The following is a 22545-nucleotide window of genomic DNA, read 5'->3' as shown; positions in this document are numbered from 1 at the left end:
CCTGTTCTTTGCTTTCCCTATTCAACTCCTTCTGTTGTTTCTTGTCCACATCTTTCCTTTCTTTTCTGCCATCTCATCATTATTTCTCTCACGTTTTTTTTTCCTGTTCTACTCTCTGCCTTAATTCCCCTTCATCTCCTCACATTTTCTCATCCCTCTTCTCATCTCTACTGCTGCCTTTTTCATGCCTTTTCCTAAAAAAGAAAAGAAACAACAACAAAAACAATCTCCTCATCTGAGAAGCTTTTCTAATCAGTGCAACATAGCACAAATGAAATTACATCGTGAAACCTGTTTTACAAAGATGATCTCAAACACAAACAAGCCTGCGGAGACAATAAAATAAAGACAGTCAAAGGAGCAGAATGAGAATTGAGACAGACATGGTGCCCATCTGGCTCGCTGGAAGCTAAGCTACTTCTCACACGCATCACATACCATCAGAGGTCTTGAGCACGACTGTCTTGCTGTATGGTCCCACACCAATGCCATTGTAGGCTTTCACCCTGGCATTGTAGGAACTGTTGAAATGGAGTCCATCCACTGTACACACTGTCTCCTTCCCGACATAGACCTCCTGGGGGTACACACAAATTTTACATATGCAGGTTAAGCACAAACATTTACATTTATACACAGCATACATGGACTCAAGAATTACACAGAAAGAAAGCATAACTGCATTGTATAATACACTGCCCATCCAAAAAGAAAAAGTTGCACACTCAAATATTTCGTTGGGCCGCCTTCAGCTTTGACGACATGCGTTCGCCGTGGCATCATTTTGATAAGTTTCTGTAATGTCACAGCATTTATTTCTGTCCAGAGCTGCATTAATTTTATGCCAAGATCTTGCACTAATGATGAGAGAGTTGGACCGCTGTGCAAAGTCTTCTCCAGCACATTCCAAAGATTCTCAGTGGGGCTGAAGTCTGGACTCTGTGGAGGCCAATCCATGTGTGAAAATGATGTCTCATGCTTCCTGATCCACTCATTCACAATGTGAGCCCCATGAATCCTAGTATCATCGTCTTGGAATATGCTAATCAGCTGACCTCATTCTTTGGGAACATAGCGTTGCTGTACCTGGGCCAACTGCAGCAACCCCAGATCATAACCCTGCCCCTACAGACTTGTACAGTAGGCACTAGTTATGATGAGTGCATCACTTCATCTGCCTCTCTTCTTACACTTTGGAACAGGGTAAATCTGGATTGATCAGACCACATAACCGACCACATTTGTTCCTCGAAGATGATGGTTCACCACTATCCTTATAGGTTTTAATGATGCGTTGAATGGTTCTTAACCCGATTTTAGTAGTTTCATCTCAGTTGTTTTCTTTGCTTGATGCAGGTCAATAATTTGACCCTGCTGAAACAGATTAACATCCTTTCCATGATCACAGGATATGTCTTCCAACATGGTTGTTTAAGAATTGAGAAGCTACTCACTGCATCAGCTAGAGTTAAATAAGTTGTTGCAGCTGAAACATATTCATCACTGCAGTAATTATCTAATGGAAGGCTCTTACCTATTTGCTTAGTTAAATCCAGGTGGCAACTTGTTTTTTGGAAAGGTACTGTATTTTGATGGAGAGTGAAGTCATAAATCATAATTCACAAGTCAGTAACGAGTGGATCCACCATTTACATTTCGTAGTGCAACTCATCTATGACACATGGAGTTACGAGGTTGTTGATGCTGCTTGTGGAATGTTGTCCCACTCTTCCTATAGGAATTGGTGAAGTCGAGAGACAAACTATCATCCTTCCAGAGCATCTCACAGATGTTGGATGGTGACATGTGCAGAGAGCCTACAGTCCTTGGTAGGACTTGAACATTCTTAGCTGCTTTACCTGCTACTAGGGTAGGAGAGTGCATATGGTGGCAACATGTGGAAGCACGTTGTCTCATAGAAACATCAAATAAGGCTGACAAATGAACGAGATAACCATGGGTGTGTGGATTTCTAATAATCACTAACACATTTAATAACTTTTATTATATAAAAGTACTTTTATGATGCAAAAGTTATTAAATAAGGAAATAATTTAATAATTAAATATTAACAAATAACTTATTTGTTAAGTTAATAACTCTAACTTTATTAACTAACTCTAATAAAAACTAAGCCCCTGGGCAGGCAGTGGAGCAGGTTTTCCAACAGGCTGGTCCAGCTCCACTGCCACGAGGACAGATACAGGAAATCTTTCCTGTCACAAGCAGTAACTCTGTTCAATGCATCACCCCTGGCTGGCAGAGAGCTCCCAGTCCTCTGTGCCTTGTAGCATCTTTTTCCACTTCTGTAGTTTGAAATTGCAAACTTTTTTATACTCTTGCACTCTTGGACACTATTTGCACTATTAAACACTAACATTTGTACATCCTTTACAGAGGACATTTTGCTTTTTATGTTGTTCTCCTTGTTCATTTTTTATTTTTCATTTTTATGCACGCTTACTTATTTATCTGTATTTATGGTGGTGGGAACTGTACTCTTTCTGCTGTAGCAAACAAATTTCCCCACAGGGATTAATAAAGTATTTCTATTCTATTCTATTCTATTCTATTCTATTCTATTCTATTCTATTCTGATAATGTGTTAATTACTCCGCCAAGGAACATGGCGGAGTTATGTGACAGTCGGCGTTGGTTTGTCTGTCCATCTGTTTGTCTGTTAGCTACATTGCTCAAAAACAGATTAACTGATTTGGATGAAATTTTCAGGGAAGGTCAGAAATGACTCAAGGACCAAGTGATTAGATTTTGGCAGTGATGCAGCTTATAGTCTGGATCCACGAACTTGTTCAATATTTCTGCATCATTACGAGATAGCGGCACAGCATCACTGTAACTATGACAACAAGTGAATCCTACTACAAATCGACCACTGTGGACCACAACTTTTTTACAGATTTTATCCGTCCAAAATCATACAATGACTGAGCATCCTTGGTGGAGTACTGCACACTCTGAGTGCTTTTCTTGTTGTTAATGGCACATCCTTGCTCATACCATCACTCCTCCACTTCCATCCGCCTCTCTCCCCATACAAGGCCGAACATGACATCTGACACCTGCTCTGTGTAGCTGCAAACTAGATGAATCAGTGAAAAGGACCATCTTCCATCCTGCTGGTGTCCAACATGGGTGGTGGCCTGCTGGAGCTGATTACAACGCTGCTCTGCAATTACATCAGGGCCGTGGTGTGGGCGACTAGATCATAGACCAAGATTCCTCTCAGTTTGGTATTCTCTGATTGTGAAAATTCTCTGTAGTCAACCACAAATGATTTTGCAGATGGACGAGCCGGATGTGTGGGCTCGGGTGGTGACACGTAGTCTGTAGTCATGTGGCAGATTGTCTGTTGTAACATGCTGTCTGAAATGATTTCATAGATGACAAATGGTGGAGTCATAGACATTCAAGTGCCTTGATACAACTATAAGCGGACATGTCAGTGTCCAGCAGCCAACTGCCTGTTCATGTCTTTCTCTTGTCATCTGTGGCAGGATGTCATTTAAATAGAACTGCATTTTAAAATGGCCCTCTAAAAGTCACTTGTCAGAGTGTCTGTGTAATAGTCACACTATCTGATCATTGTCCTTTAAAGCCACACCTGACCAAGCAGTGGATTAATGATCAAGACCATCGTGACCATTTTCATGCTGCATATATATTTTTGTATTTTTTTTCAGTGTAGGAAAGAGGCCAGCACTCAACACTTTCAATGTATGTTTACTAATGACATGATTTATTGCACTCATAGAGAGTGCTGTTTGTGTTTTTAGTCAGAGTTGAGCCGCGTATGGATTATTCATAATAAAATAAAAGGAGAACCACAGAAGAGCTGGTATGATGTAATTTGCTGCATTTCATATTAGATTAATTTCATATTAGTGTCAGTCTTTCTGCTTGGTTTCACACAAAGTATGTATTCTGAATCAGTGTGTGTGTGTTTGTGCAGTACCAACCCTGTACTGTCCTCCGTTCCCATCATCCAGCTCCAGGATGTAGCCCTCGATGGGGCTGCCGGTGGGCACAGTTACCCTCCATGCCAAGGTGGCGCTGTTATTCCTGGTGCAACACTTCTCCAGCTGCAGGAGAGGAGCTGCTGGCACCAAAGGTCCAGACTCCACTGTGAGGAGAGATGGATGGATGAAATGTGAAGATTGTAATTGAGGGTTGAAAGGAAAGGGAATATAGAAGGACGGAACAATGACAGGATGGATAGATTGAAGAGAAAAGGAAACAAACAGGGATGTTGTCATCCGGCCGGTTGTCTTTCAATAAACTGAAGAGAGAGAAATAGGAGATTTAATGAGAATATAAAGGGGAAAAAAAACACATTTAAGGTGTAAGACCTCTGGTTCATTTAGAGGGCAACAGCTGGGGATCAGTGGAGGCTTAAACATGACCATGTGAGGACATTATAGGCACTAAAGGGGTAGTGGTGCATTGGGTTAGACTGATATGAACTTTGAAAACTGACGTCTGTTTACTGAACTCATCTTCTTCTCAAGGTGGGAAAACCATTTTAAGACATTTGCCCTCGAAAGGCCAGACTGAGGCTGTAAAAGATTAAATAGCCTAAAGCAAGACATGTTTTTCTGCTGGTTGCAGAAATCTGCATAATATCAGAGGATAAAAGGATCTTATCAGTCTAACCCTTGTGCTGGTAAATCTTGTGGTAAAAACAAGTGAAAACTGAATTCCAAAAGGATCTTAAACAGACATACAGACAACAAAACAGGGTAGAGATAACCACTAAACACACAAGTGTAGATCTGAGTGATAAAGTCGGCTTCTTTTCTTTATTTACAGGCACTTGAAGACACAAAGCAGAGGCAGCAGTCAGGGCAGAAGGAACAGTATGGTGTGATCGATTGTATGTAATACACATGTTGATTCAGTGCATACATTTTAAAATCAGTTTTAAATTAGTTTTCTTTGTAAGAATTATTTGGACTGTTTGCAGGAGGATTTTCTCCATCCGTCATGTTGTGCTTTGAATCCTTATATTAAACAAAAAATTTAATAAAGTCTTTAATTTCAGGAATTTTAGATAAAAATTCAACAGGGGTTGTGTTTAGCCCTCTGAAGTAGAGAGAAGAAAAGAAAATTTGATGAAACATTGTGATTTTAGAAAAAATACTGGGTTTTAACCTTTCTGTCAGTCCTTGAACTCTATATGTGTCTATATATGTGATGCGCAGTTCCATCATGAAAAATAACTGTCACAAAGGTGGAAATCCAACAGTTTGTTCTGTTTTTTTTTTTTTTTTTTTTTTTTTTAATTTTGGGCTCTGATAAATGGTATAATTTTGGCAATCTTTAATGATAACGTGCCTTTCAAACCCACTAGCAGCTTTTGGTTTTGGAGGATTAATATACACTACTGTTCAAAGGTTTGGGGTCACCCAGACAATTTCATGTTTTCCATGAAAACTCACACTTTTATTCATGTGCTAACATAATTGTACAAGGGTTTTCTAATCATCAGTTAGCCTTTCAACACCATTAGCTAACACAATGTAGCATTAGAACACAGGAGTGATGGTTGCTGGAAATGTTCCTCTGTACCCCTATGGAGATATTCCATTAAAAATCAGCTGTTTCCAGCTAGAATAGTCATTTACCACATTAACAATGTCTAGACTGAATTTCTGATTTAATGTTTATCATTTAATCTTAATTGAGAAAGAATGCTTTTCTTTCTAAAATAAGAATGTTTCCAAGTGACCCCAAACTTTTGAACAGTAATGTACATTTTCTCTATTTACATTTACAATATTTTAAAAAGTACAATAAAAAGTTACGATGAGTAACCAACGACTGGCATTGGGAAACAAACAAATGCAGCTCTACCCTCCAGAGGTGTCGCTCATTGGAGAGGAGCTGTAAAACAAAAACCATGCAGAGGAAAGAGACTAGAGAGACACTATGGGACGACAACACCAGTGAGTTTCCAACCAGGATGGCAATGAGGGCTAGTGGGGCTGAGGGATGAGGAAGGAGTGACAAAAGGTATTCAAGGGAGACAGGGGTTTACTGTGAAAAGTCTCTGAAATACCTCCTGGGCTCTCTGCCTCCATCTCAGCCTCACCACTGTTTGCTGCCTGCCTTTGTTTCAATAATGGAATCTCCTGCACATCTGGAAATATGATGTTGGTTTGCATGTTTTAGTACCACAGTACAGGAACCGAAGATGCTAAACTGCATAACAAATAAGAGGTTAATATTTTCTAAAGCCGTGAGGGGCACGGGCTGTCTCAGCAAAATAACTGGAAAGTCATGCTCTGGACCAACTGTCCCTCATAAATGTTAGTACACTGTAAAAATAAAATTGTTATTTATACAGTAAAATTCCAGCACCTGTGGTTGCTAGAGCGCTACCATAAAATTACAGTAAAACATTTTCTTCACTTACTTTTAATTGTCCCCTGGCGACAAATAAAGTTTTCTGAATCTGAATCTTATGGTAAAGAAATGTATTGATACTGTTGATTTTACAGTTAAAAATGTGCTTACTGTAAAAAAAAAAATTTTTAACCTTTAAAAAAAATGTCTGTTTTACTTGAACATTTACATGAAAATACCATATAAAATAAAGTTTGTGTGACCTATTATAAATATTACAGTATTTTTCCGTTATCAGCACAACAGTTTGTGTATTTAACATTAAATGTGTATTTTTAGCACTGACATACATGCAAAAATTCTAATTATACCAGTCATAAATATGAAGGCATATGTCTATTATTAACACAAAAGTACATCAATTTGACTGGTACATACTGTATTTTTTTTAACATTAACTAAATGCAAAAAAGTTACTTGTTTTAAATATTACAGCATGTTTCCATTATCAGCACAACAGTACATACATTAAACTGTGAAAAATTGTAGTCTTTTCGAGAAATAAATGCAAAAAATTACAGTACTGACTGTTATACACATATTAAACAACTGTGCAAGAGTAGTGAAATGTATTTTTCATGAGAAAAAAACTAAAAAATGCAGCTGTCTCTTGATAAACTTATTTACCGTGATTCAGTGTTATAAAAACTCAATCAAACCGTTTTAGAGTTTCAGACTTTACTGTCATGGTTTGATAGTTTTTCAACATGAAATTTACAAGCATTCTTTACAGTGTAACACGGTGCTTCATATGCAAATAACATGTAAATTGCATGATTTTCACACTTCACATCAGTAAACTCTTTGGAAATATGACATAAGAATGCTTCAGAGTTCCACCAGGCATCTGCATAGTAGGACAGAGCAGAGGTTTCCACCACAGAATGTCATGTTACATCAGAAATTGCTGCAACGATACAGAAACTTCAAAGTCCAAACTTGAAGGTTTGGTCATAATTGAAGCTATTTGTGAGCTGAGTGCTCTTTTCAAGTGTGTGATGGTATTTGATATGTTTTAGTAATGGGAGAGGAAAGACTCTCCAACCTCAAGGAACAGAATTTACCACTACTTTTAAAAACGTCATCTTATTATTCATAGATTTGTTTATCATTCCTACATTACATTTGAACTTAACTGCTAAAATAATTGACTTTTCATTTAATGCAAACTCAAAAATACTGAAATTGCATTGAATAATATGGACAACTGCTCATTTTTTCATTCTAATCACATAAACAAGGAAATAAAATATTGAAAATTCCCAAAAGATGAACAAAAAAAATCTCTTTTATAAACAATGGAGAAGTTACAGTAACAGTTCTTTAAGTCTGAAATAAAGACAAAAAGTTAAAAATCTAAAAAAAAAAAAAAAAAAGATCCAAAACAACATGTTCAGTTCAGATGGTAATGAGAAGTTAGACATAAAATCAAATCGTCCATTCTTAAACTCTCTTGCTTTGTTCTGGATGATCAGGGGGATGTGAGGGTGGAGAAACGTACAGATGAGTTTCATGTCACCAGCCTGAAAGAACAAAGGAGGGATGATCAAAGCTCCTCGGCTCTCTAACAAGCCAGACTGGAGCTCAGATTAGAGAAAGTCTCCTTCAAGCAAAGAATTCAACTTGGGCTGTGACCCGCAGAGCTGGGTAACATTCTCTGTTTAAGGTTTTAAGTTTGTGTCTGAAGGTTTGGAGGTCCTGGAGGAATTAAATGGTGGCAACACAGTGCAGCCTGGGAAAAGCAGGACCAGTTTATTCGCCAAACTCATTTTGACATAACAGTCTGTTCATTTATATTGCTTGTGTTGGGCTAAAGCAAACAATGATGAAACTCTTTTTATGGGGTTTCTCCTGAAAAAAAAGAAGCAGTTTTTTGATGAGAATTATTTAAGATATTACAGTTTATTTCTTGTAATGAAACAGTAAATGATCTGATCAATATCAATGTTGCATTGTCCTTGATCTGTGCTGCTCCCTCCTCCTCCTCCATCCCTTTTCTTTTCTGCTCAGATTCATGTGTATCTGTTTATTTAGACCAGGCGTGTCAAACATGCGGGCCGCGGGCCAAAACCGACCCACCAGAGGGTCCAATCCGGCCCGTGGGACGACTTTGTAAAGTGTAAAAATTACAGAGGCAACATTAACTGCAAATAGTAAATTTGTAAAACTGTAAATTTAAAATAATTTCCAGACCTTGACAAGTTGTTTTGATCATGTCGTTTGTCATTTTGTTTCTCATTTTTGTCGTCTTGTGTTTCTTTTTTGTCTCGCTTGTGTTGTTTGTGTTTTGCTTTATTCATTGTTTTTTGTCTCGCTTGTGTCATATGTCCATTTTTTTGTCGCTTTGTGTCTTGTTTTTTGTCATATTCTGTCTTGTTTTTGTTGCTTTTTGATCATAAAGTAACATACTATATTGTTCAGTTCCAGATACCTGAAACTCAGTGTTTTGTGTCTTTTGTAGATACATTGATCTGGAAGTTGTAATGTGTAAATGATAGACTGAGGCATAATTTTTTTGAAATTGAAGTTATTTTTCTTAACAAATTTTAGGTTGTTCATAATGTTTTGTAAAAAGATAATTCCTTAAATGTGAACATTTTCAGAACACCTTTTTTGGACTAAAACAAAGGACAAATTTGAAGTTGCCATTATTTACAGGTTTTTATGCTCTTATTTTACTGGTGCGGCCCACTTGAGATCAAGTTGGACTGAATGTTGCCCCAGAACTAAAATGAGTTTGACACCCCTGTTTTAGACTGTAGAGTATTTCACTCATCATTTTACTGCTGACCTGACTATCAAATGTTATCTGCCTCATAGGCTTTATTGTAAAAAAGATAACTGATGTGTAATCTAAGGGAAAACAATCATATCTGTATGTTTATTTTAACCATTACAGTTGGCGACCATTTGTTAAACACTTCAGGGGAATTATGCATAAACTTCTCAAAACATTTCTGCTCTGAGTCTGACGGTTAAACTTTATACATCGTGAAACCTGCAGCAGAACACAGCAGCTCATTCAAACCCCAAGATCAACTAAATTTCACTGATTCACAGCTTGTGAGCATGACAAAGCAGCTGCTCCCTGCTCTGAAGTTTCCCCACTGTCCTCATCATCACCTGAAGACTGTTTTAATAAATCTGTTATATCTCAGCATCATCAGCCTGCAAAGCATTTGTCTTTGTTTGGTTCCTTCTCTGCACCGCTGTTTGTCTTCTTATCCACGTTGCAGCAACTGGTGCTGATACATTTACTGAGTGCTACATACTTTCAGTTGTGATGAGAACCGCTAATACCAAGGTGCGGAAGATAATACCAGCCTTATAAAAAGCAGTTAACTGGAAATTCCTGAAATCTGATCCACTTGGTGCAAAAAAATACCTAAAATCCTTAGCAACTCGCTGGACGAGTCTCCCAAAATGACCCATAAGGCAGTTTAAGGATATTATAAAAGAGTGCATAATCAGTTACATTATGATATAACAATAGCTACTCAGCAGTTCACTGAATGTAATGTCCTCGTTATGTAAAGAGTGTTTTGCATGTGCTTTAAATGGATTTGTAACCACTTTAATGAATCACAATGTCTTCTGAATAAACGCGGCTCATTAAGTGTATAAAGTAGTTCATTTATTATGCAGTCTTAATGGCTGATAGCCACGAATAATGCGCATTATCTGCTCTCTTAGCCAAGCAACCAGGTTGACTCCACATCTCCACAGGAACAGCACCTCATCTTTACTGCCTCAGTGGAGCAGTATGGAGATAAAATATGCATGCCGTTGATTACATATTTAGTGTACATTAACAATACATCTGGGTAATCTCTGCGACTGCAGCGGAATGAATATAAAGGATGCCGTGTTTACTCATGCTTGCCAACTGGTTGCTGGGTAGCAACAGCCAGTGCTAATTAGATGTGTACATTGTTGGGTGTCTTAAAGAAACCTCAAAAGGAAGGAGTGATTGCAGCTAAATGCTAAATCATGGGCAGAGATTCTTTTTCGCTGCATGAGGTTTTTGCATGGTTCTGCATGTCAAGTTGATTTATTTATTCAGTCTCTTTCAAGGTGCAGTTTGCCAATTTTACATATGAACTTCACTTATCTTGCTATAAGCAGAACAACTGTGAAACCAGCTTCATCATGTCCCCTAATCTTTAAACATTTCAACTGAAAGACAAAATGGGGGCATATAGTTTGAAAGACACTAATCTAGTAGATAAAGATGGCTGAATATTTATTCAAAAGAAAACCGCAACAAATTGTGACCTGGGAGTGTCTACGCTCTATTCTGAATGGCTACCCCTCTGCTTGCCTTGTAGCACGTCATTACTTAGCCTAAATTAGCTACTTTTACCGTATTCCATATTTGGAATATTTGTTGACAATATTCCAGATACAAACAAATTGTACAACTTCATTAATGTTAACAGAATCCATTATGATAACAGTCATTTTACATTTTTTGTATAACATTTTGATTTGCGGGCTGCACAGTGGCTTCGTGGTTAGCATTTTTGCTTGCAGCTAGAAGATCCCCGGTTCACGTCCCGGCTTTCCCGGGATCTTTCTGCATGGAGTTTGCATGTTCCCCCTGTGCAAGTATGGGTTTTCTCAGGGTACTCCGGTTTCCTCCCACAATCCAAAAACATGCTGAGGTTTATTGGTGATTCTAAATTGTCTGTAGGTGTGAATGAGAGTGTGATTGTTTGTCTCTATATGTAGCCCTGGGATAGACTGGACACCTGTCCAGGGTGTCTCCTGCCTTCACCCTAAGTCAGCTGAGGTAGACTCCAGCCCTCCTCGCGACCCTAATGAGGATTAAGTGGATGGATTTGATTTGCAACAAAAAATAAAGTCCTGCTTCAGTTCGAGACTCACTCTGTAATCTTTTAAAGACATGTGATAGCGTATTACTACAAGAAATCTTCAAAAGCATGACTGTCACACACAGAGGACAACATGAATTTGTAAAACCAATTCAAACCAATTAATTGCTCAGCCCTTGTTGGAGGTACAGTCATTGTGAGAAGTTTCCAATATTTCCGACTTAGTTCCAGTTTTGATCTAACTTGTATACTGTTGCCGACTGACATCGTTGCACTGCATGATGGGAAATGCGGATCCAGTGTTTTTGGACCTTAACCCATGCTATGAAATGTAAGTCATGATATCTCTGACTCACCTGCATTGATTTCAGCCATTCTTTTTAAATGCACAGGATGTAATTCCTGCTCCTATAGGGGGTCTATCAGTCAAAACAATGACAACAGACAGAGTTGGATGACATTTTGAAGTAGGATGGGGTCATGGGAGTTGTAGTCTTCACCACCATTACAGCTGTGAATCTACCTGATCACTCAGGCAGAAATTATGTTTACGGATGAGGAAATGCAGCAAAGTTTGATTTGCATATAGACACATATGTTTACATTATGTCATTTCATTCTAACGAAATAGCTGCAATGAAAGTATAGAATGAAAAATCCATACTGGCTGACACTTTAATGAGTTCCCCAGCTACAGGAGGTAAAGTGGAAAAAACACTACTAACAGGCAACCAAAATTAAATGTACCATTAAACTAGAATTATGGTTTTCTGTGGATTTGATAGTCAGAAACATTGATTTATGAACATAGTCAGAAACTTCTGAGATAATGAAAGTGCACAAGTCAACAAAATATACACTACAGTTCAAAAGTTTGGGGTCACCCAGACAATTTCATGTTTCCCATGAAAACTCACATTTATAGTCATGTGCTGACATAATTGCACAAGGGTTTTCTAATCATCAGTTAACCTTTTAGCACCATTACCTAACACAATGTAGCATTAGAACACAGGAGTGATGGTTGCTGAAAATGTTCCTCTGTACCCCTATATAGATATTCCATTAAAAATCACCCATTTACAGGTCATTAATAGTCATTTACCACATTAAAAATGTCTAGACTGTATTTCTGATTAATGTTATCTTCATTTTCTTTCAAAAATAAGGACATTTCTAATTGATGCCCAGAGTTTTGAATGGTAATGTTTAACTGTGTTATAGTGGTTTGGTGTGGAAATGTTGCATATTATGTCTTTAAATTAATTCTAATCTGAAATCCACACCTTTATCAATTAATGGAGCATTCCTTTAAAACGCAGTGCCATAAAAGAGAGAGTTAAAAATCCAAACATAGTTTTTTAAAAAAGCATAGGAATTGCACAGAAACACATTAAATGTGACCCCACAGTAAAATGCAGATGTGTGCTGACCTTTGCCCTGGCAGAAATCCAGCTGCAGGATGGTCTGTAGCAGCGAGTCGGTGTTGAGGGTGAGGTCAAAGTCAGGGCCGACCTTCGGCTCCAGGGCTCCTTTCACCCACTGGTCCTGAGACGACGTCACCCGCTTGATCAGGGGGTCTGAGATCTACACAGACAGTGTGCAGACATTTAGAAGTGACGGCAGATAAACACAGGAGATGAGAGCACACAATCTTCAGTGTCTACTTTCAAATATACTTGCGAGTACCAGGAACCCTCCCTGCATACAGAACAGCTTCTCTGTTCTGGGATCTGTTCCACTCGTGTGGCTTCATTACATTGTGTCTGACAAGTGAAATGAAGCTTGCATTAGTGCGGCTCAAATATTTAAGCATACAAATTAGACCCTTTGTCTGCTGGTAAAAGCTCCACTGCCTCAGGAAAAAAAAAGTTAAGTGAATACATTACACTAAACCGCACTCAGATGCAGAAAGATGTGATTGCCATCTTTTTCCCAGGCGAAACACGAGCTGAGGATTTGGAAATTCATCCTTCAGCTTTTACACAAAGATCATTCCATTTATGTCAATTTTTCTCTGTCAGATTAGTTGAAACTGCAGTGAATTTGTAAATGTTCCTGAGCTGACATCTGGAATTAATGCCCACCCTTAATTCCTTAAGAATCACTATTTAGGATTTAGACACTGGCAACAGTAAAGAACCACATAATCAATACATTATTAAATATTCAGATGAAATGGAAGCAAGGGGAAGTGTGTGTGTCCCTCAGGAGCATCTTTGATCTCTATTTCTTTGCTCCCTTTCACCTTCTCTGTTTCACGCATACTGTCTTTCTACAGGAAGCGTATCATTAATAGCCAGAAGCAGAGACACTGGAATTACATCCTGCCATTTAACAGAAATTGAAATTCAAGTTTAGTGATGTTAAAAAAATTTTTTGCCAAGAAGCCCTGATATAAATACACTAATCAGCCACAACACTAAAAATCACTGACAGTCGAGGTAAAGAACATTGTCTCGTTACAATACAATACAATGCAAAGTTCTGTAGGGAAGCCTTGGGTTCTTTCATTCATGTACAGATGTGCTCATAAGTTTACATACCCTGGCAGAACTTATGATTTCTTGGTCATTTTTCAGAGAATATGAATGATAACACAAAAATTTTTCATTCACGCATAGTAAGTGGTTGGGTGAAGCCATTTATTATCAAACAACTATATTTACTCTTTTTAAATCATATTGACAACAGAAACTACCCATATGACCCTGATCAAAAGTTTACATACCCCAGTTCTTAATACCGTGTATTCCCCCCTTTAACATCAATGACAGCTTGAAGTCTTTTGTGGTAGTTGTAGATGAGGGTCTTTATTTTGTCAGATGGTAAAGCTGCCCATTCTTCTTGGCAAAAAGCCTCCAGCTCCTGTAAATTCTTGGGCTGCCTTGCATGAACTGCATGTTTGAGATCTCCCCAGAGTGGCTCAATGATATTGAGGTCAGAAGACTGAGATGGTCACTCCAGAACCTTTACTTTATTCTGTTGTAGCCACTGACGGGTAGACTTGGCCTTGTGCTTTGGATCGTTGTCATGTTGGAACATCCAAGTATATCCCATGCACAGCTTCCAGGCTGATGAGTGCAAGTTTTCCTCCAGTATTTTCTGATAACATGCTGCATTCATCTTGTTTCCTGTGCCTCTGTAGCTCACACATCCCCAAAACATCAGCAATCCACCTCCGTGTTTCACAGTAGGGATTGTATACTTCTCATTATAGGCCTTGTTTACTCCTCTCCAAATGTAGCGTTTATGGTTGTGGCCAGAAAGTTCAATTTTAGTCTCATCACTCCAAATGACTTTGTTCCAGAAGTTTTGAGGCTTGTCTCATTGAAAGCGGGATGCTTTGTGGCATTTGCGTAGTAACGGCTTTCTTCTGGCGACTCGACCATGGAGCCCATTTTTGTTCAAGTGCCTCCTTATTGTGCATCTTGAAACAGCCACACCAGTTTTTTTCAGAGACTCCTGTATTTCAGCTGAAGTTATTTGTGGGTTTTTCTTTGCATCCCGAGCAATTTTTCTGGCAGCTATGGCTGAAATTTTTGTTGGTCTACCTGACCGTGGTTTAGTTTCAACAGAACCCCTCAGTTTCCACTTCTTAATTAATGTGTGAACACTGCTGATAGGCATTTTCAGATCCTTGGATATCTTTTTATATCTCTTTCCTGTTTTATACAGTTCAATTACCTTTTCCCGTAGATCCTTTGATGAAGATCAAATGAAGATTATCATCTTTCTATCTGATACCAATCTGATGGACATGCTTATGATATTTTAAAACACTTATTTGGTTAAACTGTAATTTAATTCATTTTTCTTGCATTGTCGTATCACTAGTGTTCTCCAGGGGTGTGACATTTTGGTAACAACAGTGTACAAAGTGGGTCAGTTACAAACCAGTTCATGATACATTTTCTTCTTTGGCATACCGTAACTGTTTTCGGCGCTCTCCATGTCAGGTTCTCAGGGCCCTTCATAAACTGCATTACCGAGAGAGCCCTACGTCTTAAACTCTTTTCCCATTGTCATCTGGCAAAGGGAAAGGAAAGTATCCAGACATTTCACCAACAGAACCAAGCGGTTCAGCATACAAGTTGCAAAGGGCAAATAGAAGCAAGGTTAAGTTGTTGTGTTTGCTTTCAGTACATCTCTCTGTAGTTTGTTTGGTTTCCAACTGAGCTGGGAAAAGCATCTCTTAGTCTGTCTGTGTCTTGTTTGCTTGCAACCCCTTCCTGGGCTGTGAGTTCGTGCTTGACAAAAATGAGAGTGAAATAAAAATTGAGAGTATAATCTTCTGAAATTTATGCTAACTGTCATAAGGAAACAGATATCTCAGAAAATGGTTCAGTAGCAACTCTGTGGACTTAGTAGTCTACACAGGACTGTGATGTGCTGCGGACAACAGTGCCACGTGTAATGCTGCATCTCTCAGCAGCGCCATATCCTGTCATCAACATAAAGTGTTCCTGCTATGGGCAACATTTCAACATTTAATTTTTGCGTTAAAACTAGTCGGTCTTTAAAATGGGCAAAATACCTGACACTACAACACTCACACTTCACCCAAAATAGACTTAGCACAAGGAATTTGTGAACATTATTCCTCTGCGCCTTATTTCAAGACCGGTCAAGACCACATCCTTTCTATTGTACTCTTTACGTCTGAAATAAACCAAAATATCAAGATGGTGGTCTCAGAATGTATAACATGCACACCCTTAACATGTGGTTGTTGATGCACATATCAGGGTTTAAATATCGTTGTGCACAAGTGTGGAGCCTCAACTGATTGTACACATCCAGGTGTACCACTAGAGATGTAAGAAAAGGTTGTGTAAATATTTTTGAATGTCATAAAGGAGCTCCACAAAGTCTGGTAAACAGCCTCTCCTCAGCGTCCGTTGGAGCTGAACACAACAAATCTGAAAATGAAAAAATAGGGTGTAGCGAAGAGTTCATGTTTTTGCTCTCAATAGGAAATATTTCTTCCTCTTTTTCATTTAAACCTACAGCTTTTCTTCTAAGGAGACTACATCTGACCTTTCTCCCTTTGAGAGTAAAACATGCATGAATCAATAAGTATTGATCAGCATATTGAGCATGTGCAGCCACCGATTACTAAACGTGTCAGGTTAATTAAAAACAAACCAACTAAAGCATGAGTTAAGCAGATGCATGCTGTTTTGCTGTGAGTGAGGATCATCATCAGAGGCAGGCACATGTTGTTGTTGTTGTTGTTGTTGTTGTTGTTGCTGATCCTCTGCTGTGTTTTTAGCTGTGCTGGATTCATAAACATCAGAGGCTCCCTGCAAAGCTGAATTCTCTTTGTAAGCTCAGAGGAACTACATTTCATACTTCCGTCTTCCTTTCAACTTTCACATTTACATTTTTGGGTTGTAAATACCTCAGAAAGAGTTGATTTTTACTGTACAGTGAGACCCCATGCTGTTATTGCTCTGTGTATAATTTCAGAAAGTTAAGTCATAATTTAATTTTTAAAAAACTGCATAAAAAAGAAAACTGTGTCAGCGATTTTAACAACAGTTTCCCTGAAAGCACTAAAATGAATGAGTTTATAATGCAACAGCCTGACTCTGTGCTATACATGTCTGTTGTTATTTTTGTGGCTTGGTTGTGTTTAACCCTCTCAACTCAAAACAGTTTCTTTTTTTTCTTTTTTTTGTTCCTGTCACATTTGTACTCACTGTGGCTCATTTTTCACTTTAATATAAAGTCCTGCGCCACCTCTATTGAAACAACACAACCATGGCTAGAAGCTTGATAAAAATGAAATTTCCTTAATCATTTGTTTTACAAAAAATGAAAAAAACTGCAATCAACAGGTACAAGAGTTTTTCATTAACTGATCAGTGTAACCATCCATCCATCCATTATCTATACACCACTCAATCCTCATTAGGGTCGCGGGGGGGGGGGGGGGGGGGGGGGGGGCTGGAGTCTATCCCAGCTGACTTGGGGCGAAGGCAGGGCAGGACACCCTGGACATGTCTCCAGTCTGTCGCAGGGCTACATATACAGACAAGCATTCACACCTACGGGCAATTTAGAATAATCACTTAACCTCAGCATATTTTTGGACTGTGGGAGGAAGCCGGAGTACCCAGAGAAAACCCACACATGCACAGGGAGAACATGCAAACTCCATGCAGAAAGATCCCGGGAAAGCCAGGACGCAAACCGGGGATCTTCTAGCTGCAAGGCGAAAGTGCTAACTGTTACGGGGGGGAGCTGGGGAACCCAAGCGCAGACTCACAGAAACTGACAGACGAATGAATAACTGAAAGAGATTTATTTCACAAAATAACTAATCAATACAGGAACACAGAACTGAACTGGGGGGGAGAACCAAACCAAAACTACTAAACTCTAACAACAAACTCTATGACTATAAAAACGGAAATCTACAAACTGAACCGACTAAACAAAACTAAGCTAAAGAGGGATACTCACAAAATGGGGAAACTGATAACCGAGGGGAAAACAGACTAAACTAAACCACTAACAAACACTATGAATTTGAGAACAGAAGATCACGAAACTAGAACAAACAAAACTAAGCGAAGGAGGGATACTCACAAAAATGGGGGAACTGAACAGAAGGGGTAGGGAAGCAGGCTCGGGGAATCTGGGGTGAACGGAGATGAGACTGGAGCTACTGGCTGGGGACAAAACAGGGCTAGCGAGAATCCAAAAGAACTGCTGAGTCCAAATGAGGGAAATCCAGAGGAGGGGAAAAAGAGTCCAAAAACAGAGTGCAAAACAGAGTGCGAAAACAGAGTCCAAAAACAGAGGGCATGTGGGTCGATGATCCGGCAGGGAGTGAATGAACGGGCAGAGCTTAAATAGGTGGAGGTGAGGTGGAGAACAGGTGAATGGTGTGAACTGATTGCTGCAGCTGGAACTCATTGAAGCAATCAGCAAGACAGAATGCGGGCAGGTGAAGCAGGTGAAGCAGAAGGGTGAGAGACAGGGAGAGAGAGAGACACATGAGGGAGAAGTGACAGACAGACAGAGGGAGCCAAAGAGAGACAGGTCAACACAGAAACAAATCATGACAGGGGAGAAAGGAGGAAAAAGAGGAAAAAGGGAAAGAAGGGCAGGGGCTAGAGCAGGATCCTAACAGTACCCCCCCCTCTACGTGCGCCTCCTGGCACACGAAAAACCGAACAAGGAGCTGGTCACTGAAGAGGAGGGGGTCCAGAAACAAAATCCAAGAAGCACAGGGCGTGCGGAGGGGGTCTGGACGGAGGGACAGAAACAAAAATCCAAGAGGAGTCGGGTGGGTGGAGGGGGAACAGGACGGAGGGACAGAGACGGAAGTCCAAGAGGAGCTGGGTGGGCGGAGGGGGTCAGGACGGAGGGACAAAACAAAGTGTCCAGATCAGTCTGGGGCAGCACTGAGGCTGCAAAACAAAGTTCAAAAACAAAAACAGACCAGAGAATAGTTCAAAGGCTGGTCAAACACAAAACAAAAAATTCAAAGGCTGAAGGACGGCCCGGGTGCTGGACGGGCAGACGAGGCTGTTCTGGAGGACAGGCCGGGTGCTGGACGGGCAGACGAGGCTGTTCTGGAGGACGGCCTGGGTGCTGGGCGGGCAGACGAGGCCGTTCCGGAGGCCGGCGACGGAGGCGGCGAAGCCGCTCTGGAGGCCGGCGACGGAGGCGGCGAAGCCGCTCTGGAGGCCGGCGACGGAGGCGGCAAAGCCGCTCTGGAGGCCGGCGACGGAGGCGGCGAAGCCGCTCGGGAGGCCGGCGACGGAGGCGGCGAAGCCGCTCGGGAGGCCGGCGACGGAGGCGGCGAAGCCGCTCGGGTGGCCGGCGACGGAGGCGGCGAAGCCGCTCGGGAGGCCGGCGACGGAGGCGGCGAAGCCGCTCGGGAGGCCGGCGACGGAGGCGGCGAAGCCGCTCTGGAGGCCGGCGACGGAGGCGACGGAGCCGCTCTGGAGGCCGGCGACGGAGCCACTCTGGAGGCCGGCGACGGAGGCGGCGAAGCCGCTCGGGAGGCCGGCGACGGAGGCGGCGAAGCCGCTCTGGAGGCCGGCGACGGAGGCGACGGAGCCGCTCTGGAGGCCGGCGACGGAGCCACTCTGGAGGCCGGCGACGGAGCCACTCTGGAGGCCGGCGACGGAGCCACTCTGGAGGCCGGCGACGGAGGACACGGAACCACTCTGGAGGCCGGCGATGGAGCCACTCTGGAGGCCGGCGACGGAGCCACTCTGGAGGCCGGCGACGGAGCCACTCTGGAGGCCGACGGCGGAGCCACTCTGGAGGCCGACGGCGGAGCCACTCTGGAGGCCGACGGCGGAGCCACTCTGGAGGCCGGCGACGGAGGACACGGAACCACTCTGGAGGCCGGCGATGAAACCACTCTGTAATCCGGCGACAGAGGAGGCGAAACCACTCTGGAGACCGGCGACGAAGGACACGGAACCACTCTGGAGGCCGGCAACGAAACCACTCTGGAGGCCGACGACGGAGGAGGCGGAACCCCTCGGGAGGCCAGCGGCGGACGAGACGGGGACCCTCGGGAGGCCGGCAGCGGCGGACGAGACGGGGACCCTCGGGAGGCCGGCAGCGGCGGACGAGACGGGGACCCTCGGGAGGCCGGCAGCGGCGGACGAGACGGGGACCCTCGGGAGGCCGGCAGCGGCGGACGAGACGGGGACCCTCGGGAGGCCGGCAGCGGCGGACGAGACGGGGACCCTCGGGAGGCAGGCAGCGGCGGACGAGACGGGGACCCTCGGGAGGCCGGCAGCGGCGGACGAGACGGGGACCCTCGGGAGGCCGGCAGCGGCGGACAAGACGAAGGCGGAACCCCTCTGGAGGCCGGGCTGGGGACCGACGAAGGCGGGACCCCTCTGGAGGCCGGGCTGGGGACCGACGAAGGCGGGACCCCTCTGGAGGCCGGGCTGGGGACCGACGAAGGCGGGACCCCTCTGGAGGCCGGGCTGGGGACCGACGAAGGCGGGACCCCTCTGGAGACTTGGGAGCGGGGGTGGCCACTGCAGACGGAGACTCAGAAGCAGGAGGTTTGTCAGTGGACACAGGCACAGTCTTTTGGCCGGAGGATTGGTCAGCAGACTGAGGCTGAACAGTCTCTTGACTGGAGGATCCGTTGGCTGACATGGGCTCAACAGTCTCTCGGCCAGGGGATTGGTCAGCTGACCTGGGCTCAACAGTCTCTCGGCCAGGGGATTGGTCAGCTGACCCGGACTCTAAAGTCTCTCGGCCAGGGGATTGGTCAGCTGACCCGGGCTCAACAGTCTCTCGGCCAGGGGATTGGTCAGCTGACCCGGGCTCTACAGTCTCTCGGCCAGGGGATTGGTCAGCTGACCCGGGCTCTACAGTCTCTCGGCCAGGGGATTGGTCAGCTGACCCGGGCTCTACAGTCTCCCGGCCAGGGGATTGGTCAGCTGACCCGGGCTGTTTTGAGGCGGAGACGGCGTCGACAGCGTCGACCCACTCGGGAACTGAGGCGGAGGCGGCGTCGACAGCGTCGACCCGCTCGGGAACTGAGGCGGCGTCGACAGCGTCGACCCGCTCGGGAACTGAGGCGGCGTCGACAGCGTCGACCCGCTCGGGAACTGAGGCGGCGTCGACAGCGTCGACCCGCTCGGGAACTGAGGCGGCGTCGACAGCGTCGACCCGCTCGGGAACTGAGGCGGCGTCGACAGCGTCGACCCGCTCGGGAACTGAGGCGGCGTCGACAGCGTCGACCCGCTCGGGAACTGAGACGGCGTCGACAGCGTCGACACGCTCGGGAACTGAGGCGGAGGCGGCGTCGACAGCGTCGACCCGCTCGGAGACGGAGGCGAGTGAGGCGGCGTCGACCCGCTCGGAGACGGAGGTGAGTGAGGCGGCGTCGACCCGCTCGGGAACTGAGGCGGCGTCGACAGCGTCGACCCGCTCGGAGACGGAGGCGAGTGAGGCGGCATCGACCCGCTCGGGAACTGAGGCGGCGTCGACAGCGTCGACCCGCTCGGGAACTGAGGCGGCGTCGACAGCGTCGACCCGCTCGGGAACTGAGGCGGCGTCGACAGCGTCGACCCGCTCGGGAACTGAGGTGGAGGCGGCGTCGACAGCGTCGACCCGCTCGGAGACGGAGGCGAGTGAGGCGGCGTCGACAGCGTCGACCCCCTCGGAGACGAAGGAGAGTGAGGCGGCGTCGACAGCGTCGACCCGCTCGGAGACGGAGGCGAGTGAGGCGGCGTCGACAGCGTCGACCCCCTCGGAGACGGAGGCGAGTGAGGCGGCGTCGACAGCGTCGACCCCCTCGGCGACGGAGGCGAGTGAGGCGGCGTCGACAGCGTCGACCCCCTCGGAGACGGAGGCGAGTGAGGCGGCGTCGACAGCGTCGACCCCCTCGGAGACGGAGGCGAGTGAGGCGGCGTGGACAGCGTCGACCCCCTCGGAGACGGAGGCGAGTGAGGCGGCGTCGACAGCGTCGACCCCCTCGGAGACGGAGGCGAGTGAGGCGGCGTCGACAGCGTCGACCCCCTCGGAGACGGAGGCGAGTGAGGCGGCGTCGACAGCGTCGACCCCCTCGGAGACGGAGGCGAGTGAGGCGGCGTCGACAGCGTCGACCCCCTCGGAGACGGAGGCGAGTGAGGCGGCGTCGACAGCGTCGACCCCCTCGGAGACGGAGGCGAGTGAGGCGGCGTCGACAGCGTCGACCCCCTCGGAGACGGAGGCGAGTGAGGCGGCGTCGACAGCGTCGACCCCCTCGGAGACGGAGGCGAGTGAGGCGGCGTCGACAGCGTCGACCCCCTCGGAGACGGGTGTGGCGACGTCGTCGACCCCCTCGGAGACGGGTGAGGCGGCGTCGTCGACCCCCTCGGAGACGGGTGAGGCGGCGTCGTCGACCCCCTCGGAGACGGGTGAGGCGGCGTCGTCGACCCCCTCGGAGACGGGTGAGGCGGCGTCGTCGACCCCCTCGGAGACGGGTGAGGCGGCGTCGTCGACCCCCTCGGAGACGGGTGAGGCGGCGTCGTCGACCCCCTCGGAGACGGGTGAGGCGGCGTCGTCGACCCCCTCGGAGACGGGTGAGGCGGCGTCGTCGACCCCCTCGGAGACGGGTGAGGCGGCGTCGTCGACCCCCTCGGAGACGGGTGAGGCGGCGTCGTCGACCCCCTCGGAGACAGGTGAGGCGGCGTCGTCGGCGCTCGGCAGGACCTCTGCGGTGCTCGGCGGTGGCGGCAGGACCTCTGCGGCGCTCGGCGGCGGCGAGGTCTGGGGTCTCCGGGAACCTCTCTTCCTTCTGGAAGAC

The 22545-nt window shown here is 45.0% G+C and overlaps 1 protein-coding gene across 2 annotated transcripts in view; it reads right to left on the bottom strand.

Moving 5' to 3' along the window:
* The window catches only part of LOC111564633 (E3 ubiquitin-protein ligase TRIM9), a 92234-nt gene that overhangs the window by 16090 nt on the left and 53599 nt on the right, over positions 1 to 22545 (bottom strand). The window contains exons 5-8 of one of the 2 annotated variants that reach the window (XM_035945514.2): positions 12692 to 12845; positions 6077 to 6157; positions 3978 to 4141; positions 439 to 577 (exon numbers count right to left, since the gene is read on the bottom strand). In XM_035945514.2, the coding sequence (XP_035801407.2) occupies positions 439 to 577; positions 3978 to 4141; positions 6077 to 6157; positions 12692 to 12845 (538 nt within the window). The remainder of the gene's footprint in view (positions 1 to 438; positions 578 to 3977; positions 4142 to 6076; positions 6158 to 12691; positions 12846 to 22545) is intronic. The other variant, XM_023264330.3, reaches the window with a different exon arrangement.

The sequence above is a fragment of the Amphiprion ocellaris genome, chromosome 12 (assembly GCF_022539595.1).
Source record: "Amphiprion ocellaris isolate individual 3 ecotype Okinawa chromosome 12, ASM2253959v1, whole genome shotgun sequence".
Lineage (NCBI taxonomy): Eukaryota > Metazoa > Chordata > Actinopteri > Pomacentridae > Amphiprion > Amphiprion ocellaris.
The sequence above is the reverse complement of the archived record's forward strand: the minus strand, read 5'-3'. Positions and strand labels throughout refer to the sequence as shown.